We start from the raw sequence: 27,493 nt of genomic DNA on the forward strand, positions 1-27,493 counted from the left end.
TACTCTATGCGTCCAACAGGGAGACACCCTAGCCCGCTTCCTGTTTATAATAGCGATGGACTACGCCCAGAGACTTGCAATCAGTGGCAGGGAGACAGAGAGGAGACACGGGTTCACGCTGGTACCAAGGAAGTCTAGGCAAGTACATCCCATCATGATAACAGACCTCGGCCCGGAGGACGTCTACGGGACCTACCATGGGTCACAGGCAAAGTCGGAGAGAGAAGGATGAGGTTGGCCGGGCACTGCGTTGGGCACCTGGAACTGGTGGTAACTAAGCAAACTGACACTGCGGGAGCCAACCCAGGGCAAAGCCAGGAAAGGAGTCGCATCACCTACGTAGATACAAAGCGACGGAGCTAACAACACTACGGAGCTCAAGACAGGAGGGTGTGTGGAGGGCAGAGAGTCCAGAGTTGGTGTTGGCTAGACCACACTCTCACATCGCATCGATCCCTGGACATAGGATTTGATTTGTTCTGGTTATGGTCGATGAGGGGGAATCAATGCCTCTACTTTTGATATTAATGTTGATATTTAATTTAATAATTTAATAATTTATGGGCAAATAAGGGAGGAAGGTCTTTTAAAAAAAACACACGAGGAAGACTATGTTTCCTGTACCCTTTAACCCATTCTGACCCGAGATCAGATTCATACGAGGTTTCCGACTGGACACACACTGGTCTGATGAACCCATTCTGACCTGAGATCAGATTCTAAAAATGTCAGTCGTTCTTCGATTTTTCAAAAAATAGCAGACCTACAAGCTCGTATCGCGCCACTCGGTGGCGCGATATGAGCTTGTAGATCTGCTATTTTTCAATAGCTAAAGCATAACATGATGCTGACACCAAAATGGGTGCCCGTTCAGAATGGGTTAAATAAATGTTTGCATCGTGGCTAAGAGTTGTGCGGCCTCATCCGTCTCAACAATATTCAATTTATAGAAGATCTGGAAGACCTGGAAGCTCACACAATGAGTCTCATTGTATCAAGTCGTGAACTACTATTTTAGCTATTGTCATACGCCACATTTTATGGACAGATTGCAAACAGATCAAGATTTCTATTAATTCATGGTTTGTCTTCCATGTTCTTTACAATAACATTTTTGTACATGGAAATCAATGGTGCATAAGTAGTTAAGTTTGTTGAATTATTGGCAGTGTTGTTTAATGCTGTATTCCTATTTTGAGATGAAATAACATTTTGGCCCACAGAGGAACAGGCATGCTAGCAAACTCGTTTAATTAGCAGAAGCATTTAAGCACAGAGATTGTTGTTGTAATGAAGTCAAGATACTGGTGACACATTTCTAATTTGTTGCATAATATGCATGGTGTGTACAGCAGTTTCTCAAACAGTGGTCCATGGACCGGTCCCTGGACCACTAGTGGATTGTTTGAAATAAGCTAGAACTTTGTCAAATTGTCAGATCTCTATCAGAGGAATATATTCAGTAGTTTTGAGAAAATTCGTAGCAAATATGATCTACCCCACAATAATCTTTTCCGATACTTTCAAATTAGAGACTTCTCAATTCCCCTCCTACCCTGAGAAACCAGTGAATAAACCATGGGACAACCTTCTAATACTGCATCCTGGGCAAAGGGGCCATATTTCAGTGACTTATCAATCTCTTATGAGATTAAACATCCTCCCTATGGACAAGAATAGGAATAGGGTAGGTGGGAGACCGAGTTGGGTGAAACCTTTCTTGATGAATGGTGGGATGGGCTATTGATCGAGTCAACACATCAACATCATGTGCTAGACTAGGCCTTATTCAATTCAAAGTCTTTCATAGACTTCATTACTGCAAATCTAAACTTGCCACAATATAACCTGGAATTGATGATAAATGTGATAGATGTGCTCTCTCACCAGCTAGTCACACACACACATGTTCTGGTATTACCCCAAGCTGGTACACTATTGGACTAAAATATTTGAGATTTTGTCTGATATATTTGAGGTTCGTTTGGAGCCGTCACCCCAGATAGCTATTTTTGTTCCATGTTAGTTTTTGCTTTCTCATAATGATAGAATTATCTATAAAGGAGTATATCATTTATAGGGGGTGATGTATGACAACATTCCGATTCAACGCAATCTTTTCTAACATAACTTGTGACTATCTCTTGAACTTGAATAACCCAACTCATAATTGTAATTATTTTATTTTGTATTTATATTGTTTTTGTCATCAGTGTTTAAATATTTTTTTGTGTCCTATTGTTTACACATGTGCATGGTTGTTGACATTCACTACCTGAGCAGTGTAGAACGTGTGTGGGGAGAGCTGCATGTAAATGAGATGGACTACTTGTGTCTGATTTCTTCAATGCATCGTGGAGAATTCTACAAGGGTGGACATTGGATATTTCCTGTCACTCTGCCACTAATCCCTTTTCTGAAACCAACTCCTCTGGCTGCTGAATCGGTTCCTCCAAATTATCACTCCGCAGCAGATACTGTAGGTATCATTCATCATAGCACTTTTGCATCCAACTCCCAATAACTGCAGTGTGAGGCTCTCAACCTGTGGTCCAGGGACCACTGGTGGGCTGTTAATATTGCAAGTGGCCCCCCAAATAATCAGCAAGGGCGAAATCCATTTGACCCGACCTCCACGGCGGGACGGTGGTCCGACGCGGCGGTCGCCAGGGCTGCAACGGAAACAGACTCAACAGAGTCAGTCTCACTCTCCAATTCGGCTTCGGGTTCTTGGAAACGCCCCCCAGCCACTGCGTTAGTTTTACTGAGGTTAGGTTTAGGTATAGTTTACTGAGGTTAGGTTTAGGTATAGTTTTACTGAGGTTAAGGTTAGGGTTAGGGTTAGGTTTAGGTATAGTTTTACTGAGGTTAGGTTTAGGTATAGTTTACTGAGGTTAGATTTAGGTATAGTTTTACTGAGGTTAGGGTTAGGTTTAGGTATAGTTTTACTGAGGTTAAGGTTAGGGTTAGGTTTAGGTATCGTTTTACTGAGGTAAAACCATGGTCGCGTCAATCATTAGTAGGCTAATCACTCTGAGAAGTGCATGCGTGGATCGAGTTCCTTTTCCCCACAATGGACATTTTCGCTTCTAACCCCCTTGTTGCTTTTCCCTGTCAGCGTCACTCACTCAGCAATAACTTGAAACAGAACACAACGATGAGTATATTTGGTTTTTAACACGCAGTCTCTCTCTCTCTCTCTCTCTCTCTCCACCCAGCATGCATGTGCGCGCTGCTGTGCAATGTCTGTGACTGTGAGACTGTGACACAACAATAATAATAATAATAAAATCATTGCAGGGTTCTACGACGCGGCGGTCGGTTGGTAAGTCCCACGGTCGGTCGGTAAGTCCCGACCATCGGACTTACCGACCGACCCGTCGGACTTACCGACCGCCGCGTCGGACCACCGATCGACACGGCGGTCGGGTCAAATGGATTTCGATAATTGACAAAACTCATTTTAATTAGGGATGTCCCGATAGACTTTTTTTGTTTTCCGATACCATCCCAATAACACAATTTCTGTGTTAGCCGATACCGATACCAAATCCCGATACCAGAGAATAATATTTATGAAAATAAAAAATAAAACAGAAAATCTTATTTTGAAGTCCACCGACTGGGAATAGTGTAGTGTTTATAGCTATATATATATATATATATATATATATCGTGTTGTGTTTATAGCAGAATCCTCACTGATGTGCACTTGCAGTTTGGGCAACTTGAAAGCAAACTCCACATGCCCCAACATTTTTATTTACCTGCCATAGTGTCAACTGCATATAGGCCTATATAATACCCCTGTGTCGGATCGGTGGTAGACTGGCATATTCGCAGATACCGATATGACCGATATGACCAAATAAGGGCCGATCCGATACTTTTCCAATACCCAATACCGATACGGTATCGGGTCATCTCTCATTTTAATGATAATATAACCGTTAGAAAGATTCCAAAGATAATATAAGTTACCACCTTAAGAACTGTTCAGCAATATGTAACTGCCACCTTAAGTGCGCAATGCATTCTGGCCCCTTTTCCACCGGTGAGTACTTACACGAAGACAATGATTTATTGTATTACAAATTTTACATTTTTAAATATGCAAATGAGGAATTATGTAGGAAAATATGAAAAATAATCAAAAATATGAAAAAGCTACTACTGTGGAAGGGTTATCATGTATTCATTTACTTGTATTGATCCTATAAACAATTTAATACACGGTATAGTTTGCCCACCAATTTTTGGAGCTCTGGCTCATGGACTAAAAACCAAAAAGAACTGAACATGGGAACCGGTGTGTCATTATTCCAGTCAGAGCGGATGCAAGTCAACTACACGTTCACTCGTCTCCTAAATTATCATCAATATTGTGCAGCATTGCAGTGCCAGTGTGCGTCTTTGATTACTAAAACACATTGACACATTGTCATTCACTCTCAGTGCTGTATCTTCATTCCCATGCCATGCCCAGCATAAACCCCCTTCACTGTGTTCTGACCGATGCCCCGGGGGCGAATGAATCACAACTACACAGAACTAGTCCATGCTAATACAGTCCTTTCAAACCCAATCCAACAATAACATTATAATACAAAATAAATAATGTAACGGAAAAAAATGTTTCCTTTGTGGTACCAATAAATAGGAACTTAAAGTAGAATATACTATGTTAGTTCCCATTGATCCAAGCTGGAACACCATTGACCATTTCAATAAACATGCTCTGAAAATGCATGTGGCCCACCCATCTGGCCTCATAACCAGGCTGCCGTGGTCAGATGGGTGGGCCGCTTTTGAGATTGTCAAGTGGGCCCTGATCCAGAAAAGGTTGAGAACCACTGCTGTAGGTGACTGCTGTACGAGTGTGTTACAGCCAGGGCCCAGGGATCACTAGCTAACAGATTCAAGCTTTCTGTAGCGTAAAATCCAGAGCTCAAGAGTTGGCCGATAATCGTTATACATTTTAGGTATGGCTGTCAGGCAAGAAACAACTAACTCTCTAAAGAAAATCACACCCAAGTGAAGTGAGGGGCGCTCTTATCATAATACATCATATAGGCTACATCATATTCTTTGTTCAGCCAAACAAATCATCACAAATGTCATTCCGGCCAATCAGAATTTGCGTCTTCACTTTTGTCTTCGATGTTTGTGTGTACACAAACACGGAAAGCTGGGCATAGGAATGGCTAGCACCATTCAAAAAGATCCAGCTGAAGTGGAGTTAGGAGGTTTTGGCTGAAACGCCTTTTAATAGCCCCTCCAGCTTTTGCTTAACACTAGACTTAAAGGGTGTTCAATAGCAGTGATTTATGAAAAAAGGGCTAAACAGCCAACAGGTGGAGTTAGCTGGTTTACCTGCAGACAGTTTGATGATCCAATGGAGTTAGGAGGTTTTGGCCGAAGCACTTTTTGATACTTTTCATTGGTTCAATATCAGCCAATAATCCTTGGAATCTTCCTAACTTTTCATCGCCTCCATTTGGCCTCCCTGGTCATCAATATTACAGGTAGCGCAAAAGACTAAAGGTCTGAATCGGATAATTATCTCTCCATCCTGAAAACCCAGAGGCAGAGAGGAACAGAGACCAGTAAGAAGTGAGATAGGTTTCTCTTTCTTTTTCCTCTCGCTCTTCACACACACACACACACACACACACACACACACACACAGTGCCAACAAAGCAGTTAAGCGGTCATTATTGGTCAAGAATGATTTACAATATTGAACAGTGATCACGTGGGCAACTGAGACCAGACAATGCAGGATTTACAATATTGAACACTGATCACGTGGGCAACTGAGACCAGACAATGCAGGTCTCTCATCATGCACTAAATCTCTTCATTCACATGCCTCTTCAACTCAATCAACACATGTCAGATGTCACGGTCAGTGAAGGCAATTCTCCATTCCAGTCAGTCAGCCAGCCAACCAACCAGTATTACATTACATATTCATTCTCTGCTGACCAAACCCTGAATCTGAGACATGCAGGGACATAATGAGATGTAACCTGTCACCAATAGGTGAGCCCGCCTTGCGCTGATGAAGTGCCCGCGCCCCTGAAGCCCACCAGTGACATTGCCCGCGTGGTATAGGCTACCAGCCCAGTGCGCGTCAAATCCATCAATCTCGGTGATGGATAGGGTGTCACTGTGCCCACGGCATCTGGTAAGATGTACTGCGGAGGGGGCGTGTGTTTGAATGGAAATGCTACAGATGGGTCTCTGGTGGCAAGGATAATGTACAGAAATCAATAAACTAAATTAGTTTAGCCTATATACTTAACTTACACGAATAACAGTTGAATGAGCTGTGCGTAATGACGCACGTGTACTGTTGCATTATAGCCCGCAGGAGGTTATAAACAGGTAGAATCACAAAACACAATGTTTTGTGACTTTTTTTATTTTGCCTATTAAACAATAACATGGGCTAGGCAAGAATAAGTCGAAATTGAATAGGCATGTCAAATGAATCAATTAAGAAACACGGGGGAAAGGTTAAGTTGGTTGGCTATGCTTCTTTTTTCATTTCATCAAGTTGCTCTTAAAACGCCGACATATCACGATGCGAGTTACATTACATAGCTGTTGGAAAAACTCCAGTTGGTTAAATAATGCGAGTGCGACACGTAGACTAGTATAACGCATGCAGAGAGTTCTAAACATACACATTTAACATCTACGTTGGAAATGGAGCCCCCACTGCCCCCCAGTAAGGCATTATTGGCGACCTAAATAAATTGCTAATAGTTGTCAGCTGTGTTGCTCTTCTTACCAATTCTAAGCACTTGTTGTGAGCTCAGACAAAACTGAGTCGTCAGGAGAAGACAATACGCGTAAAGTCTCTTTTTATCCATAGTTCCCCAGTTGGACACAGTCACTCGGCATCAATCTCCGTGGTGCTTTAATAGTTCATTGTTAGAAAAGGAAACTGCTTTTGTCCACGCTATGGAGTCCCTGACGTGTCATCTCTGTCCCTTTATTCATTAGTGCCAGTGGGCGACCATTCCGACCAAGCACAGGTTTCCCATGTAGAAGTTACTCCCGACATGGTGCTTTGCATCAATACCGACTCAAACTGCGGGATATCATCGCCACCGTCGCATATAGAATCCAACTTCTTGCAGCATCAGTCAGACGTATTAATGAAAGAAATAGGAAACGCAACATGTCCACCGTGACCTCCGGGTAGGAGCGAGGGCGCTTGTCTCTGCGCGTTGAGGGGATTTAGAGGCAGCTGGATTATCAACAGCCCTGAACACCGGTCCTGATTAGACGGAGGGGGGGAGGAGGGGGGTGATCTTCAAATTAAACGGAGATGCTACGACCGATTATATAGTCACTAGTAGTAGTCAGACTTCAGCACTGCAAAGATGGTCCTTTCCTTAAATTCCTTGTGATGTGGTTTGTGGTGGTGGAAGTCGGGGAACTGTGTTGACCACTCGCATTCGGAAATCCTCCCCACCAAATAGGCTAAATGAAATAATAGGCTAAAGTAAATAGTTATGAGAGAATTAGACTATTAATCTAAAAAGGAGCAGAATCGAAGCAGTAGAAGGCTATGGACCAGAGCTAAGTGATACCCTGCTATAATCTCTAAAACTGCACACACTCTATATTTTAATTTAGACTGAAAAACTTTTGTCCAGCAATGCAATATGGCTGGCTATATGCAGGTAGGCCTATAGGCTCCTGTAAATAAGCGACTGACGGATATGAGCTGGTTACTGGTAGCCTGTACTATTTTGTTTGAGAAAATACCTTGGAAAAATAAATCTTCAAATAGCATCAGCTATAGGTCCAAAAAGTACAAAGGTCCCCACAACAGGCTCCGCTACAGTCTAGAACAGGCCGTTCTCAACATGTTTGGCTGGGGGACCCCTTAAGGAAAGTGTATGCAAACTATGCATGTACTATCTAAACTATATATATATATATATATATATATATATATATATATATATATATATATATATATGTAATTATCTAAACTATATATATATATATATATATATATATATATATATATATATATATGTAATTTGGGGACCCCCCCTAGGGGTCGCGACCTACGGGTTGAGAACCCTGGTATAGAATATCACAGAAAAGCATCTAAGCAAGCGCTTCGACAGTAATCTCCAAACCAAACTGTGCAACCTAAAAACCCAGTGTAACAAGCTAAGAAACGGTGTAATTGCCATGACCAAATCTGCCAAATGTAACTTTATCAATGATAAAGCCGAGGAAATCAAAAACAATCCTCGGGAACTCTGGAAGTTACTAAACAACCAACTAGGCTGTGGTCAGAAACTAAAAACCAGGTTTACTAACATAAACATCAAATCGAATAACACCCTCATCACTGACAAGCTTGATGTAGCCAACCACCTGAACATCTTCTTTACAAACATTGCAACAAAGCTGGTTAGCAAACTGCCCTCCCACTCTGGGCGTTTTGGTGTAGAGCACATCAAAGCCTTCTACAAAAACCTTGGTGTTTGTAAAGATGATTTCAAAATGGCAATGGTAACAACCGAGGAGGTACTTAAAAAACTGAGTGCCCTCCAACCCCACAAGGCCACTGGCCATGACAATATCCCCTCCAAATTTCTCAGAGACTCAGCCTTTTCCATAGCTCCAGTCATCACCCACATAGTTAACCTCTCCATCAAACAGGGACAGGTCCCCCAAGATTTTAAACTGGCCAAAGTAACCCCCTTGTACAAAAAAGGGAGTAAATTAGAACCCGGCAACTACCGACCTATTTCTATTCTAAGCTCCATCTCGAAAGTGATGGAAAAAATAGTCTATGAACAGGTTGAAAAGTATCTTGCCACTAATAAATTGCTGTACGAGTTCCAATCTGGTTTCAGAACATCCCACTCCACTGACACATGCCTCCTCTATTTGAGCGACCACATCAAACACGAGGTGGACGCTGGAAAATACTGCGGCATGGTCATGCTGGACCTCCAAAAGGCTTTTGACACCGTGAACCACTCCATACTGGTTAACAAGCTTAAAGCTATTGGTTTTGATAGCACATCAGTGAGCTGGATGCAATCCTACCTGGAGGGGAGAGAACAGATGGTGGAGGTGAACGGAACACTGTCCCCTCCCCTCCCAGTGAGCTGTGGCGTCCCACAAGGAAGCATACTAGGGCCTTTACTGTTCCTAATATATGTTAATGACATGACTTCAGCTTATGACTGCAACTTGTTCCTGTTCGCAGATGACTCAGCACTGCTGGTCTCGGACAGGAACAAACTGCAGGTTGAAAAGACCCTCAGCTCTGAACTCGGTAGAATCTGCACCTGGCTCGCTGATAACAAACTATCCTTACACCTGGGAAAAACTGAATCCATCCTCTTCGGATCAAATAGTAATCTCAGCAAGGCAGATGGCTTCTTGGTTAGAGTGGGTGACAATATTATCACACGAAAAGATCAAATTACCTACCTAGGTTCCATCCTGGAGGCCAATCTTTCCGGTGATAAGATGGCCACCAACGTAATCAAAAAAGTCAATCAAAGAACAAGATTCCTTTACAGGATCTCCTCACTGGTCAGCAAAAACACCTTGAAGACCTTAACAGGAGCCCTCGTACAAGGTTTCTTTGACTATGCATCCACCTCTTGGTACCACAGCACCTCAAAGGCCCTTAAAACAAGGCTCCAGACCTCCCAAAACAAACTGGTCAGGCTCCTACTTGGCCTCACCCCCCGAACCCACCTCACCCCTGCCCACTTTGACAGGCTGGGATGGCTTAGGGTCGTCGACAGAGTACAGCATCTTGCAATGGGTCTGGTCCACAAGATTCGATACACCACCAAGATACCCATGTACCTGTCTAAATACTTCCTTAATGTAAACGAAGTCCACACCCACAACACCAGAGGGAGTGCAACAAACCATGTACAACCCAGATTCGGCACAAACAAGGGACTAAATTCTTTTCGCTCCTATGCCACCAAAATGTGGAACGCCCTACCAACAGTCATTAAGACATGTGAATCCCTTGACTCCTTCAAAACCGCTCTCAAAGGGCACCTACGGATGGCTGCAATTCGAAACTGGCCTCTGTAAAATCTGAATCCCCCCCACCCCCCCCACCCCACTTTCCCTCACTGTATATTGTATCTTTTCCCTTTTTTGCTTCCCATATGATGAATTTAGCTACATAGAAATGTCTATTTGTATGTCTCTAAATGTTTGTATGTCTTTAAATGTTTTGATGAATTGAACAATGTGGACCCTGTTGTAAACAAGTGTAATGCTTAATTGGGTCGTCCACTCACAGTTGACAGTCTTTGTATTGAGTTTGTGCTTAAAATGTACTGTAAATTCTACAAACTGTTAATAAATATTTCAATCAATCAATCAATCAATCATGTATTGTAGCCCTTCACCAAATTTGACATTCGTTAACAGGCTACCCTGACAATAACATGTTCTCTTGTTCCCCCTGCTGGATGGGATTGTGCAGTGCACTATAGTGTCATAATTGTAATTTAACGTTTCCATTTTGCACACACACACACACACACACACACACACACACACACACACACACACACACACACACACACACACACACACACACACACACACACACACACACACACACACACACACACACACACACACACACACACACACACACACACACACACACACACACACACACACACACACACACACACACACACACACACACACACACACACACACCTAGTTTAGAAAATTTATTTTCCATATGATATAGCAATAACATTAAAATAACAATAATACACAGTTTTATGTACGAGCACAGTTGTAAAAGTACAAAGAAGACAAAGGGTTCTTTCCCTTTGCAAATGTAATGGTCTCACAATACACAATCGCAAGAATGGGTCCTTACTAAGTTATACTGAGGACCTGAGTTCCTCTCACCCTGTATGCTAAATCTAATTAAACTGTCATAGCCTAAGATTTAGAGTTTTAGACATTTTCAATCTGCGAAAGTCTAAGGCTTAATTTCCCTGAGGTGACACAGCTAAGACCTTACGGGCTCTGAACATGCAAAATAATTGCTTACCCTGATCCCCCAAATGTCAGATAGGCGTATGGGGTGCTTGTGCAATGTATTAGTTCGTAGTTTTCAATTAAATGTGTTTTAATCCCGTTTTTGGCCGAATGCCATGTTTTCCCCCTCGTGTTCTTTCCGTTTACGTTCACTACCGCCCTCTATGTCCATTGGGAACTTCCGACAGAATCGGTGGCCACAAACAGGATTAAAACACTTATTTATTGAAGACTACGGACTAATACATTGCACATGCACCCCGTAGGCCTCTCTAACATTTGGGGCATCAGGATAAGCACCTTATATTTTGAATTTGTACTTGTTCTGAGCCCTAAGGTCTCAGCTGGCTGACCTTCCTCCACCCTCAGGAAAATTAAGCCTTGGTTTAAAGGCTCATACATAGTCTGGATTTACGGTGGTGGGGTGACCACGAACTACAACATGACGTCACGAGCCGCGGTGAAGAGCAAACCACCGCCACCGCTCCAGCCCTTCTCTCTGTTTTTACTCACCACCGCTCAACGTTATTTCAGCTCCGGTGGTCACCTCCCCACCGAAAATCCAGACTATATGAATGAGCCTTTAAGGCCTATTCATAGTCTGGATTTTCGGTGCGCTCCGGTGGTGAGCTGACCACCGGAGCTGAAATAACGTTGAGCGGTGGTGAGTAAAAACAGAGAGAAGGGCTGGAGCGGTGGCGGTGGTTTGCTCTTCACCGCGGCTCGTGACGTCATGTTGTAGTTCGGTGGTCACCCCACCACCTAAATCCAGACTATGTATGAGCCTTTAGACTCACAACTCCGAGTCTAAATCTTAGACTAAAAACAAGAGCATCTTGTGTCACCCTCCCAGTTTCAAAACATAATGGGTCGAAATGACCAGAGTATCAGTACCATAGATTATCTCATCAATTAATAAGTGCAGGTTTGATACAGTTAATAGCCCTCTAAAAGGTGCACAAGTCGAGCTAAAATTAACCGTGCGGCTGGGACAAGACGATATAAAACACCACCACCTAGTGGGCACACGGGAGAATTGAAGGAAAGTGGTAGAAAGACAGGAGAGGGAGGCGTGGAGACAAGCATGAGATAGAAAAAGAAAAATGGAGAGAAAATGGAGATGCTAGAGAGAGAGTGAGAGAGAATGGGAGAGATACGCCTCCACAATCAACAGTGAAACTATTTCATCTTGGTTTTAGGACTGTTTTAGTTACAATATGGTCAGTAACAGGATTCTGTGAGGAAAATGTCACGAGCTTCGGTAAAGGGCGTTAATAAATCTGTGTGTTAAAGTGATGTGTTGGACCGATAACGGGTTCAATAGGTCAAATTAAATTATCAAAAGCCCCCTAACAGACAAGTATGGCGACATTACATTAAATATGAAATAACTATATATTTGAAAGGTTGGACTCAGTGTGGACAAATTCCTTGAATTTTTGTTGTAAACCTGCTACTGGCACCAAATTCTTGTTCTCCTCTTCAACAGGGGTTATCTTTAATACTGGACAGTTCAATGTGCTGTAAACACAAATTCAAAAGTGTAATGAAATAAAAATAGGTACCGCTTTATCTATTGCCTAAAACATGATTTGGAATTCATATGCTGGCAGACATGAGTGAGCTCAAAACATTGCTTTTTATATTTACACAATTTGTCCTATAACGCTGTTGTACTCCCAATTACACAGATACACCAGTGTGCATCTGATATTAAGTTAAAAACAGTAAAAGCACAATAAAGCTAATTAGAGGTACTATATTTTATACAGCAGTCGTAAGCCAAAATCCCCTGAAAAAGAGTAAATTCATTAACACACAGCCCTTGAGTGTTAAGATACAAACACAGTTTCTGAGGCTGAGAGAAAAATAACACTCACATTCCTGTGTTCAAAAAATATACTTTTTTGGCAAGAAGTTCTGTGTGTGTGTGTGTGTGTGTGTGTGTGTGTGTGTGTGTGTGTGTGTGTTAATAGCTGTTGCTGTGCCTCTGCCTTACATACATAGCCTACTTGCATGTACATGCAGTAGTATGAGGGCCTATTCGTACATAGCTTTGTATACAGTATAGGTTCACAGGAGTGGCTGTGCCTCAGCGTGAGAGCTTTTCTGTACGAATAAGGACTCTCGTTCCCTTATAGTTCGGTTCAAGCAGCTTGGGACGAGGAGAAACTCCAGAGAAAAGAAGAAATATTTTATTTCTTTCCTCCACTGGACATTCCTAGAGCCTCTGGATTGTCAGACCACGGGTGATGGAGGTGGGAAATTAAGTGTGGATCATTGAAAGGGGAGGCTTGTTTGACACTTTACACCATTCGGTACACGTCATGTCGAACAAATACTGTTTTATAAAGCGTGAACAAATACAGATCCTGGTCTCTCCATGGCACTCTTCCTTCTGATGATAATTTAAAACCATTGTTTAAACGAGTGTTCAAAGCAGAGTGCCCCCCTCTACTCGCCCCAGCCCCTCCAATGTGTCCTGCCTAAAGTCTGTTCCGATATCGTCCCTCAAAACACATCATTGTTATGCCCGTTGGCGTAATCATCCCGTCGCACCCAGACGGCATCACAGTCCCGGTCAGTGGCCCCTTCTGCCGCACACTGCTTTAGAGGAGTGAGCTTCAGGGAGGGGGCTGTGCAGAGGGAGAGGGGGACGCGAGGACACAGAAGGGAGTCATCCGGAGAAAGGGCGGGGTCTGACTCCCCCCTGTGGTTCCCTGCCATCCTGATGTGTTTGACCGCACTACCCCTCTCCGTTTCCAGCCCTCCATGCTGGTCAGGGCTTGTCCCCTCCCCATTCCACAGGTCCAGTCCCTCCATTCTCCCCTCCAGGTTGATGGGTTCTGCAGAGGCGGCACGGACAGACTTGCAGTACTCGTCATCATCGCTCAATATGTCAGTTTCCTTCACGGGGCTCACTTCCATTCCCACACCCCGGTCATCATATCGACCCAAGTCAAACTGCTCTTCCACCCAGCGGTCTGTGTCCTCTCCTTGAGGCTTGGTGGAATGGAGCATGGAATGATGGGGCGATGGCGCTGAGTGGGCGGAGAGGCCAGACGTGTGCTGAGAGTGCGAGGCAGAGTGGTCGGAGTTGTTGTTGCCATGGAAAACTAGATCAGTGTCAATGGTGAAGCGATTTCTCACCAGTTTCCTGCGTCCTAGCGTCCGAGATGGAGCCAGCACTAAATGGGCAGAACACAACAGGGTAAATTAATAAAGACTAAAGCAAATGGTTACATTTTAATTTTAACCCATTATGGGCTATTTCTTTATATTAAAGTTCAAAATGTAGCTAATTAAGCCCAACCCAAATGATCAATTATCCACTCTGCCATCTACAATGACCTTGCTTTCAAGTTGTTACTATTTTCTTAAGTTCAACTCAAACCTCAAGTCTCAACTCTACTGCTCTGGGTACATGTAGGAAGTATGAAGTGCAGTGGTGCTTAGCTACAGACAGTTTTCTACTCAGATAGATAATTGCATTTACTGAACAGTGGCTTGTGTCTCAGTTCTACAGTAGCCTACTGTACGGCCCCGATTGGATGAATAGAATGAAAGTCAACAGTATTGTGAGGTAGTACTGTGACCGGACTTGAAAAGCACCAATCTAGCTCAAATGCTGCCATGGTGTAGTAAGTAAGCAAGTAAATGAAGATTTGGCATAACATAGTAAATGCTGCAGAATGATGTATTAACATAACAATTTATAGATCTCGTATGTCCAATTGTCCATCACAAATGTGTCACCTTACAGCTGTGCTATATCTGACCTTCTCTGTTCAAGGACCGCCGTGCTCCTTTGAGGGCACACAGGCGTTTGCCCCCGAAGGGAACGTACTGCTGGCTGGGGGGCAGAGACTCTGTCTTCATCAGCTGCCGACGTTGCTTTTCTCTCAGGATGGAGTGGACTGCCTTCAGAAAGTCTTTTTTACTGTCCGGTGAGCTGTTAACAGAATATACACACACACATTCATTACAAATATAGCCACAATGATGCAGCCACATTGAGTAAGGGCATGGCAGAACATACCGTTGTCAAAACACAGTTAATCTAGACACCAAATATAGCAATGCAGCACAACCGCCAACAAAACGACAGAGTCATGGGAATTCACAGTATTACACAATGCATGCTGTATTATTCATTCAAAAGCAGCATTACATAATATATCATAAAATTCAGATCATAACTTCAAATGCTTTGATCTATAGAGTCCTAGAGAGTTCACGATAAAATATTCAGTGTTAATTGAACTCTTAGCTTACAAATATAACCAAATGGACCCGCAATGGTTACATGTGTACACACCGAGTTAAAATAACATTCAGCATTTGAGAGTATATTAAATTAAAGTAATGGGGGACATGGAGTCTGCAAAGAAGTGTAAAAATCATATTGCTATGAGAGGTACAGTACCTGCAGCACAGCTGAAAGATCCTCTCTGGTCTCCCCTCTGACTCTGACCTTGTGTGAACTATCTCACACATCGCTGTACCGTCTGTGTCTGAGAAACAACCAGAGACAGACAGGGAGAAAATGAGAGGTGGAGACAATGGTCTCTCCTGAGGCAAGTCGTGGCGATTTCAGGTTCACAGGGGACTGAACCCATTCTGACCTGAGATCAGATTCTAAAAATGTCTTCTACATCCTGACAGTTTTCATTCTGACCTGAGATCAGATTCTAAAAATGTCTTCTATGTCAGTCGCGCTTCGGTTTTTCAAAAATAGCAGACCTACAAGCTCGTAGTGCGCCACTCGGTGGCGCGCTATGAGCTTGTAGATCTGCTATTTTTCAATAGCTAAAGCACGACATGACGCTAACACCAAAATGGGTTCCTGCCCAAAATGGGTTAACATGAGTGACTGCATGCAGTACTACTAATAAATATTTATCCATTTGGTTTATAACAATATCGTGTGTGTTTTTTAATTTTTAATCACAGCCCTTTTGGAAACACTTTCTTTGAAAACAATGTAAAACATAACATAATGTATTATAATCTGCCTATAAAACTGTATAATTATACGCACTCATAAATAATTTATAAGATCAACTATATTGTAAATGCATTATAATCTGCTTTACAATTACAGTTACAATCATTTAATAATTGTCACTCACTGAAAACCTTTATGCCAATATTTTTGCCAAAATTGTATTGTAATCGTACTGTAGTTAATATATATAAGCATGATTTATACGTAGTTGTGCAGTGGTGAAAATAGCAGATCTAAAAGTTCGCAATATGTGGGCGACGTGACACGTTCTGCCATTTTCGGTGCGGATACGATGCATGACTCAGCACGACCAATACATCAGGTATTATAGAGACATACTTGCGAGGGTGCGAACTTGAAGAGAGTCTGTTGAAATCATGTGACGAAACCGGAATGGGTCCTTGTCCTCACCAACTGATGCACGATGAGAGCCACCCTGGAAGACAAAGGTTTGGAATAAAGAGTATTTAGCTTTAGTATTTAGTAATCTTCCTTAACATCTGACAACAGCCGTTTCAAATTCCATCCTAACCCCTCACCTTTTACCTTTATTTAAATTTACTGTACGTTTTGATTTACATTCTTGATCCAATATAACTCAAAGACAAATGGATACTGATCAGCATTCAGGTGCTACATCAACATTAACCAACAGGGGGAGGAAGAGAGCAGCATTAGATTTATCTGTGACTGAGTTCTCTTTGGAACTGCTGTCTCTTCCACAAATGTTACTGCCTCTCTTTCACAAACTTGACCTAGTGTGGCCATAATGGATAGCGTTGGGCTTAATTTTCCAGTGGCCCTAATGTGTATGCTATGCACAATGCTAATCCAATTTATAGAAAGTATGCCTGATGCAGCCTGGGGGCTCCAGAAAGCCAGTCAGCGTGATGCCCTCCTTCCTACACAGTCATCCAGATAGGAATACATGCTTCATGAACAGCCAACATAGGAGGAAAGCAGCACTTACGATTTTCTTCCTTTGCTTGGAGCACTCTTTGTACACAAAGACAACAGCCGTTTTGAACACTGGAAAAATAAAAAAAAAGGACAAGGGACGGGAGAGAGGAGAGGTGAAAAATGAATGCATTCATTCGTTAGATACTATACATAAAATGCAGCACAGCTTAAGGCAGTGCATTGACACAAGCTTTTAGCGTTTCATCTCCACTTTTGAGGAAAATAGCCTTCCCTGAAGCCTGTGATAAAAGTTACCAGCTCAAATGGACCAGTGTCACATTAAGGCAATTACAGAACACTGAGTTTTTCCTATTAGCACACTGTCAGGGAATGCCCTCGTACAGTACATACAGTAATATTTATCGCTTGAGAGTGTGAGAAGAATAAGGAAGGCTATGCACTTAAGGCCGTGGATATCTCTTCATTCTCTTGTGATGAAGTTGTGAGGTCCTTTAAAGTAGAAATATGCAAAGCTGTGCTTCGCATGAAAAGCATGCCTTTCAGAAGGTTGATTTCTGTCCCATCTAAGAAATGCCCAAAAGGCACATAGTCTCATAGTGGCTGTGACTGTTCTGATGGGTGGTTTACATTTCACACCATGAAGGAGGTACTCTGCTGCACAATATTTGTGCCTTTTACAATGGAAACAACACATATGTTTGCTGCTTCTAGATTGTTAAATAAACCCTGCTGAATACAATGATGTCCTGGAAAAGGGGGAGGACACAGGCAACTGTATTGGACAAGTTAAAATATAAACAAACACGCTATAGGGAATATTGATCTTTGTCCATGGATCGACAAACACCATCGACTACTTCTTAAATAGTTAGTACACAAACATGATCAATTTCTCATCTTATTGTTCATCTCCAATCCTACAGCATAATATCTTTGCCTCACTGTAGTGTAAACATAGATATAGGCCTATAAAGCCATCCCAGAATAAACCTTTGAACATTCAACATGTTGGAAACGTTTTGACGAATTAACCTTTTGTCTGTTAGAGACCAATAAAGTAATTATTACATGGGACTTTAAAGTCAACCAAAGTCAAGTCCTACCAAAAGCAGCCAACTCTGGGTCCTTCTTGCTCTTGACTAAGGATTGTGGAGGATTGATCCACACCACGGTAGCATGCAGCAACAGGTCCCCCATGGACAGGTCAGCCACCTGGGAAACAGAACGTTAATGGAACAACAATGACAGGAACACTCGCTGGTTACACCTTCAGGCAGGTTGCTCAGACAGAAACTAGAATGCAATTCATACCTCTTTCTTTTCTCCTGTCTGCTCATTGATGAGCTGGTCGAATACTGCTCCATACTCCTCGTGAAGCTTCTGCATGTCATTGATGTGGCTTGCCACCTTGTTCATGGCCTTCATGGCAACTGCGTGAGACAGAGAAACGCAGGCTGAGACGTGTACAATTCATAACAATGAGCGATTAACCCAGACACTTAACCCAGATGGATTTACCAGATGGATTTACCAGTGAATGAGCAGGTAGACGTTTAGATGTTTAAGCGATTTGCTCAAGGATACAGGGGCTTTCATGAAAACCTCAAGAAGACAACTAGTCTAGTCTCTGGAGGGGGGTCTCCTGCACCCCCCGGAAATATACTTCTAATCAATGTTTTCTTATTGGAAAAAATGTGCTGAAAATGATGAGCTATGATAAAAAGTTGTCAAAATGTCCCATCTACCTCAAAACCCCCTTTTTGGTATATGGCTCTGGCGAAATTGTGTAAAGGCAAATATTAATTCACTAAAATTACATAAATAGACATGGTAGTCTGAAATTGGTCATGAAGTATCTTGACACATATGGGTAAGTAGCAGAACAGGATTTGGCGGGTTGCTACCATTATATTCTTAAATATGACCCACATCATCCTCAAAAACACAAAAGAATATGGTGTCCGCTTGACTAATAACAACAAAGATGGTTATTTTCCAACACATTATGGTGAGTATCACTGCCTCACTTGTATATAGAAAACTTCCCATATCCCTAAGCTTCAATTTGAGCCCAAGATAACCTTTCTATCTTGTAAATTAGTCTTTCTGTAGCCAAAATTCTGAACTATACCTCAAATCGGTGAAAATTGTATATTTAGTCAGTATCAGCTATACATTTGGAATAAATGAATGACTGAGTTTGAACTGACTCCACATCATGGAATATTTCTTACTATGTTAAAAAGTTTGCAAAGTGTCCCATCTACCATTTTTATGCAAATGAGTGCCTCCATTATCAAAATAATCGATTTTCACTATATCTCAGCCAATATTGCACTTAAATGAACAAATAAGGTGTCTAGACCTATGTTTTGAGGGTCAAGGATCTCAGTGAAACTATTCTTAAAGTGACCACATGTGCCCGTGGCATGCTGGTGTACAAATCAGTGCCGATTAAATATCTATCTCGTCGGCTTCTTGTCCATGCTCTCCAGACAGTGTCAAGGAGATCAACCAGTGAGGTTGGTAGGACTGCACCGCAGGACACACTGGATTAAAAAACTCAACCACCCCTGTCCTTCATCATAGGGTTTTGGTTTTTCCAAAAAAGCTTCATCAGCTCGCTTGTATAAGGCAACACGGTGGTTCTCTTCAGAGCAGAGTAGCATGGAGCAAGACGAGCCAGGTCAACTTTAGATTTAGAAATTAGTTTGTCATCTGCCCCCACCACTCTTTCACTGAAGACTCACAATTCAAATAGCTCTATAGCTCTAGCCAAGCCATGTGGCTCATAGGGCAGGAGCCTAACAAGTACACTCCCTGGCATGACTAGTATGTACCAAAGGGACCCTTTGGTATATACTATACCTCAAATCGGTGAACATTGTATATTCAGTCAGTATCAGCTATACATTTTGAATTAATAACTGAGTTTGAACTGACTCCACATTATGGAATATTTCTTACTTGAATAAGCTACGGTATGTTATAAAGTTGGCAAAGTGTCCAATCTACCATTTTTATGCAAATGAGTGTCACCATTATTAAGACAATCGATTTTCACTATATCTATATTGCACTTAAATGAACAAATAATGTGTCTAGACCTATGTTTTGAGGGTCTCAGTTAACCTATTCTTAAAGTGACCACATGTGCCCGTGGCATGCTAGTGTACAAATCAGTTACATTACAATAAAGTCACATTTATACGTAAGAGATACCAATATTGCATATAACATCTAGACAGGTGCTGTGTTTTTAAGCAAGCTTTATAATTTAGAATATACTGTAGAATAACATCACAAACTAAAAACATCCTTAGTATGAACAATAGTATACGGCAGTATACACACTAGACTATAGAATGGCCTGCAATATGCAGTACAAAATTCAAACAGTCACACAATCCTGTAACAGTATTCCATCCTATTCCTGTACACACTCAAAGGCAAACATGTAAGCAACAGTGTACAAACAGTGACCACCCTAGCCTGCACCATAAAGGACAAAATGCACAGTCACATGAATGAGTCATCGTGTTCATAGAACTCATCAGTCTTCTTTGTCTGCTTGTCCATGGTCTCCAATGACAGGGATTTTCAACCATCTCTGCCCTTAATATGGTTTTGGTTTTTCCACAATAGCTTAATCAGCTACATCAGCTATCGGGCAACACGATGGTTCTCTTCAGAGCAGAGTAGCATGGAGGAAGACGAGCCAGGTCAACTTTAACCCACCATTATCCACAGCAACTTGGCACGGGTGACGTCCACTGGGGCGGCGGTGGATCAGGGGTAGAGTGTCTGGATGGTAACCAAAAGTTGCCAGTTCAAACCCGGGCTCCCCCAGAGTTAGTGTCGAAGTGTCCTTGAGCAAGACACTGAACCCCTAACGGCTCCTGGTGTGCAGTTTGGTGCCTTGCATGGTTTCCGCTGCCATCATTGTATGAATGTGTGTGTGAATGGGTGAATGTAATGCACAATCTATGTAAAGCGCCTTGGATAAAAGCGCTTTATAAATCCACCATTTACCATACTGAAGACTCGCAACTCTGTCCATACAGCAGACAGATTAATTGCTCCAACTATACTAATTAAGGATCTGTTCTATATAGTGTAGCACAAGGCACATTTCAAGGACCCCCATAACCCTTACAGTTCCATTTGTACATTCAGAGTTCAGAGTTGCACACCCGTAAGGGGCCCTGGATATCAACAGCTCAGTGGCCTTGTGGTCAGAGCATTTGCCTTGAGCCTGGGAGGTCAGGGTTCGATCCCCGGCTGGGTCATACCAAAGACTCTGAAAAATGGAACCCAGTACCTCCCTGCTTGTCCCTGCTTGGTACTCAGCATCAAGGGTTGGATTGGGGTAAGTCCCTGCTACATACTAGCGTCATGTCCAGGGGGTGTACTTGTACATCAAGCTGCCTCCTACTACAGAAACGGGAGAATGGCTCCTGCCCTATGGGCCTCATGGCTCCGCAAGGCTTACAGGTCCATTTGGTTCCATTTGTTACCCGTAAGAGGCCCTGGATATCATCAACAGCTCAGTGGACTTGTAGTTAGAGCGTCCACCCTGAGACTGGATGGTCAGGGGTTCGATCCCCAGCTGGGTAATACCAAAGGGTCCCTGCGACATACTAGTCATGCCAGGGAGTGTACTTGTTAGGCTCCTGACCGATGAGCCACATGGCTTGGCTAGAGCTATTTGAATTGTGAGTCTTCAGTGAAAGAGTGGTGGGGGCAGATGACAAACTAATTTCTAAATCTAAAGTTGACCTGGCTCGTCTTGCTCCATGCTACTCTGCTCTGAAGAGAACCACCGTGTTGCCTTATACAAGCGAGCTGATGAAGCTTTTTTGGAAAAACCAAAACCCTATGATGAAGGACAGGGGTGGTTGAGTTTTTTAATCCAGTGTGTCCTGCGGTGCAGTCCTACCAACCTCACTGGTTGATCTCCTTGACACTGTCTGGAGAGCATGGACAAGAAGCCGACGAGATAGATATTTAATCGGCACTGATTTGTACACCAGCATGCCACGGGCACATGTGGTCACTTTAAGAATAGTTTCACTGAGATCCTTGACCCTCAAAACATAGGTCTAGACACCTTATTTGTTCATTTAAGTGCAATATTGGCTGAGATATAGTGAAAATCGATTATTTTGATAATGGAGGCACTCATTTGCATAAAAATGGTAGATGGGACACTTTGCAAACTTTTTAACATAGCTTATTCAAGTAAGAAATATTCCATGATGTGGAGTCAGTTCAAACTCAGTCATTCATTCATTTATTCCAAATGTATAGCTGATACTGACTAAATATACAATTTTCACCGATTTGAGGTATAGTTCAGAATTTTGGCTACAGAAAGACTAATTTACAAGATAGAAAGGTTATCTTGGGCTCAAATTGAAGCTTAGGGATATGGGAAGTTTTCTATATAGAAGTGAGGCAGTGATACTCACCATAATGTGTTGGAAAATAACCATCTTTGTTGTTATTAGCCAAGCGGACACCATATTCTTTTGTCTTTTTGAGGATGATGTGGGTCATATTTAAGAATATAATGGTAGCAACCCCCCAAATCCTGTTCTGCTACTTACCCATATGTGTCAAGATACTTCATGACCAATTTCAGACTACCATGTCTATTTATGTAATTTTAGTGAATTCATATTTGCCTTTACACAATTTCGCCAGAGCCATATACCAAAAAGGGGGTTTTGAGGTAGATGGGACATTTTGACAACTTTTTATCATAGCTCATCATTTTCAGCACATTTTTTCCAATAAGAAAACACTGATTAGAAGTATATTTCCGGGGGGTGCAGGAGACCCCCCTCCAGAGACTGTACTAAACTGGGTATTCCAGATTGTTACTTAAAAGAATACATTGACTGAACAAGTCTCAACATACAAATACCTGGGTTTTCTCCTAGAAGAGAATGTGTCTAAAATATAACTATTCTTAAATTCTTACCTTTTTGCTTTCTTTCTTCTATCTACCTTTCTTTTTTTCTCTTTTTGGTTGTTTTTCCATTTCCAAGAGCACTTCAACTATACAAACAAGCACGCCAGTCCTTTCCTTTTTTATCACTAGACCGAGGAAGAGGAACTATTCATTGAAAAATTGGATAAATGGACTGAATATAGAAATCAACAGAACGACACCGATGTTAACAATGACGGACATTCATAAATGGACTGGAAAACGTTGTTTATTAATGATATATTTGAACCTTTGCACTGTGATTTTATGTTTAACTCCAAATAAAGTCCCATAAATAGGCATGCCCATATATGGGCAAAGAAGTTGAGGACAAATGGATTTCCATATGCCTATATATGGTCTTATCGGGTTGAATCAGCGGTTCTGGACACCCAAAGAAAATATCAAGTATGCTCACAATGAATTAATTATGAAAGGAACCTGATAAAAGCAAGCACATAATAAGTTCCGACAAGACGTTTGTTTGCTCACCATCCAGATGGTAGTGTTCCTCACTGTCAGGGTCAGTGAGAGAGTACAGCTCCTTTAGTAACAGTGGGTACTTCAGCACCCTCTGGATGGGTTTGATCAGGTAAGACTCCAGAGTGGACGAGTGCTGCTGCCGGGGGTTTCTCTCTGCCAGGAAAGCCTTGAAGTCTCGGTCCGTTTTAGCTGGAGGAAAGCAAACCCAAACAACAAAACAGATGATAGATACCATGATGAGAGACTGCAGGGCAGTCACTTGGAATTTGTTCCCAGTGTTATTCATATATATCGTTTTTTTGAGGGGCGCTAGCCCCTCCTATATACAGGTTTAATTTTGTTTTTCCTTAGACAAACATTAAAAACGACAATCGACAATGAACAGAGTTTAATGTTTGTTTTGTCTGTGTTTGTTTTGTCCTCGATGTTGTAAGATGATAAGAGCGCCCCTCACTTCACATGGGTGTGATTTTTTTTATATACTATACCTAAGGTTCCATCTTTACACTCTCAGAGTTAACCTAACACTGAGGATGAAGCTGTCTTGGTCTTCCAAAAAATGACAAGTGATTGACAGCCAATCAGGAGAGAGTATTTATCAGCTTCAGTTTAAGTGTTCCAGTTCAAAATTTGTCTGCTCAATTCTTTGTGTCAGCACTTCCATTTTCACTTGTTTGTCCCCTATTCTGATTGGATCAAATTGGTATCACAGTATATCAGAATCCTATGTAACACGTATCTGCACACCAGATTGTTGCAGGTGCAAAGGATTGGGCCACTAGTTCTCAACCCTGAGTCCCCCAGAGGTCCTTGAGGGGGTCCCCAGCTAAATGATTGACCTTTATAGGTCTATAACTCAGAGTGTGTACAAAATGGAACCAGATGTGTGTGTGCGTGCGCTCGCTCGTGTGCGTTGTATGTCTATACCTTTAGTCAGGACCTTGGGGACTTTGGTATGGCTGGCACAGAAGGCGCTGTAGATCTTAAAACGGTCGGCATAGTAGAGGAATGAACCACCCAGGGAGAACAGCACTTTCTGTGGAAAATATGGATATGTAAAATTGTAACTATGTAAACATTCAGGTCCATATTTAGACTGATACTACAAAATAGGTTAACTAAATGGAGCCTTGGAAAGAAACCTCATAATGATATATTGTACATACTTTGACACCTACTGTGTATGCCCATTGGCATTCTTGTGGAATAAAACATTTACTTAATTTACATTTAATTATAAATAAATTAAATGAAATGAAACCACACACACACAAAATGTAGGCTGACCTTAAACTGCTCCACCCTCTCCAGTCGATCTAGATCTGGTACCAATCCGATACCATCCTCCAGGGTCTGCAGGAACTCCACCTGGAACTCCAGCATCTCCCCGAGGTTTCCAAAAAGAACATCCAGCTACAGTACCCCACACACACACACAGTACTGTACATTATCACCATGGTAAATAGCGCATTTATATAGCGCCTTTATCCAAGGCGCTTTACATAGATTATGTATTACATTCACACACACACACACATACACACATACTCCTGAGCCACCGCTGCCACCATGGGCTGTGCCAGCAGGGACTGAGACCAACTCAGCTACTATCATGGGTTAACAAAACATTTACTGTAGACATCACATTTACTGTAGTTATGGGGTAGTCTAGTCTGTATAGTTATGTAATAGTTCATCAGGCACAGAGTACAGTACCTCATCCTGAGAGAGGAAGTTCTCCTTCTGCAGCGGTGTCAAGTAGCGTTCTATCAGACAGCTCAGGTCCTGAAACGCACACAGGGAATGGTTTACTTAGAACACATTTTGTGCAATGTGGAGTCAAGTGGAGTCAACGTGACTCACAATAAACAAAGGACAAACATATACAATAATATTGCACATATTCTTCTGAGGACATCTCAGGTCCTCACTTAGATAGAAGTACAAGACAGATAGTATACACAAACACACAAAACAGAAAACTGGCACTCACTTTGACATAGGTTTTCTCTGTCTCCACCAGTTCACTGATGACTTTACGCAGCTTGTCTGCGTGTGAGAGCTGTTTCTGAGTGGCTGCCGAGCCCACCGTGGGGGGCATGGCCGAAACAGGGCTCGGAGAGAGAGACGAAGAGGATGATGAAGAGGAGGAAGACATGGGGCACTCCGAAGGATTCATGTCATGGAGACTCCGGCAGAAAGCAGTGACCTGCTCCGTGCTCTGCAAAAGAGAAGAATAAAGAGGAAAAAGAGAAGGAGATGAGAGGTAAAGAGAAAAGAAGAAAGAGAGGAACAAAGGATAATGGATATCATTTGGTGAGTGCTGCCTGTGACACATTTTGAACAGTAAGTAAAAAAATGTAATACAATTATTCATCATGCATTATATCTGCAGGAAAAATGCACAGCACCTTCTGCAAAAGCCCTATATACTTCCCTCTGCATCTAATCGCTTTGCTAGAAAATCTTCAAGCTTGCATAGTGAGCTTTTAGATCTGTTCTTTTCGTCAAATGTACAGAGAGGGGTAATAGAAAGGTCTGTGGTAGAAAGGTATGTGAAAGGTCAATTTAATGAATGGTTTGCTTGTTTGGGGAGTTTGACCAACAGTTAAGCACTTACTAGCCCTTGCAAGCCCTATGAAATTCTTCATATGACAAATTGGTGAAAATGGCAAACTCACAACGCATGGCAGCGAGGTATTCTTGGAAAAAAACATTTTGCCTATAACGACACGCCCCAAATACGGACGCCAATTTGAAAGTGATGTGCTTACTGCCTACCACTTGCCAAAGCCAGCACACACCTACGCATCAAAAAAATACCAAACAAGAGCAGACCTGCAGGGGCTATAAGACTGAGGTACAGTAGTAGGAGTAGCCTTTGAGTATTAGGTGGATATGCTCAGACTCATGTCTACCCACTCACTACCACCTTTGAAAGATAGTGTGTGTGTGTGTGTGTGTGTGTGTGTGTGTGTGTGTGTGTGTGTGTGTGTGTGTGTGTGTGTGTGTGTGTGTGTGTGTGTGTGTGTGTGTGTGTGTGTGTGCGTGCACGCCTTAAAATGTTGACTTTCCCTTGGCACAGAACAACTTATATGATGTACAGGGTATGTACGGTAACAAACATTCATGAACATTAGGAATAATTACAGCTGGGTCCATGTTTACATGTGGATGCAAGCATGGGTGGATTACAGAACAGGCATACCAGGCCCAGGGGCCCAATAACTCAGGGGCCCCCTAAACCAGAGCCTCTGTGGGAAGTCACCGTTATTATCTTTACAGTTCTTGTCACACAGTCAAAGGGCAACATTTTGCCTCAACATTCACTTTGAAGATGTCACAAGAAAGAAACATAATACCTTTTAAGTGAGTGTTTAACCATTCAGTTTATCTATCAGGTTTTAGAGGGGCTAAGAAGTACTCTGGGCCCATCAACTCCATCAAGAAATAAAAAAAACAGCATGAAGCGGTCTATGCGAGTGTGCCGGTGCTGTAAATCCTGTTGAGATGCATTTGAATCTAATTCATATAGTGCATGTTCACAGATGTTTGATGGGCCAGGAGAAAGGTTTTTTAATTTTAAGTAGTGCAGCTGGTACAGGATGATAAAGAAAATCTGAAACACAAGCTCACGAAACAAGCTCACGAAACACTTCACGTTGCGTGCAGAGCTTGTTGATTGGCTTTTTCAAATAGGCAACACCACAAGGGGAAACTAGAAAAAGACCAAAACACTAAACATAGAAGTACAGACACTAGGCAGAAGACAACAATTACAATACATAACACAACCTACTGATAACCGATAAGCTATACTAACCAGTAAGACGCCTGGGGTTCGAGAAGCACCTCAGGGCGAGGTCGCGTGCACGCATCTGCCTGGGTGACAGCAGACTGCTGGGCGAGCGCTGGCGCTTTGGAATTGGGGATCAGATCAACATATCCGCCTGGGTGACAACAGACTGCTGGGCGAGCGCTGGTGCTTTGGCATGGG

The 27,493-nt window shown here is 42.4% G+C and overlaps 2 protein-coding genes across 3 annotated transcripts in view; both read right to left on the reverse strand.

The window, feature by feature from the left end:
- grik1a (glutamate receptor, ionotropic, kainate 1a) overlaps positions 1–7,182 on the reverse strand; it is a 58,797-nt gene extending 51,615 nt beyond the window's left edge. For both annotated transcript variants that reach the window (XM_083772466.1, XM_083772465.1), the window contains exon 1: positions 6,800–7,182. In XM_083772466.1, the coding sequence (XP_083628592.1) occupies positions 6,800–6,881 (82 nt within the window). In that variant the 5' untranslated portion in view covers positions 6,882–7,182. The remainder of the gene's footprint in view (positions 1–6,799) is intronic.
- Positions 7,183–11,868: 4,686 nt separating this feature from the next.
- Positions 11,869–27,493, reverse strand: part of LOC310858665 (rho guanine nucleotide exchange factor TIAM1-like) — a 73,388-nt gene continuing 57,763 nt past the window's right edge. Inside the window, exons 19-30 of the mRNA XM_083764878.1 lie at positions 25,490–25,717; positions 25,213–25,281; positions 24,783–24,908; positions 24,423–24,531; positions 23,505–23,684; positions 18,329–18,447; positions 18,121–18,229; positions 17,067–17,125; positions 16,436–16,532; positions 15,515–15,602; positions 14,868–15,040; positions 11,869–14,276 (exon numbers count right to left, since the gene is read on the reverse strand). Coding sequence (XP_083621004.1) covers positions 13,600–14,276; positions 14,868–15,040; positions 15,515–15,602; positions 16,436–16,532; positions 17,067–17,125; positions 18,121–18,229; positions 18,329–18,447; positions 23,505–23,684; positions 24,423–24,531; positions 24,783–24,908; positions 25,213–25,281; positions 25,490–25,717 — 2,034 coding nt within the window. The 3' untranslated portion in view covers positions 11,869–13,599. The remainder of the gene's footprint in view (positions 14,277–14,867; positions 15,041–15,514; positions 15,603–16,435; positions 16,533–17,066; positions 17,126–18,120; positions 18,230–18,328; positions 18,448–23,504; positions 23,685–24,422; positions 24,532–24,782; positions 24,909–25,212; positions 25,282–25,489; positions 25,718–27,493) is intronic.

The sequence above is a fragment of the Protomyctophum parallelum genome, assembly GCF_964188405.1.
Source record: "Protomyctophum parallelum genome assembly, chromosome: 1".
NCBI lineage: Eukaryota > Metazoa > Chordata > Actinopteri > Myctophiformes > Myctophidae > Protomyctophum > Protomyctophum parallelum.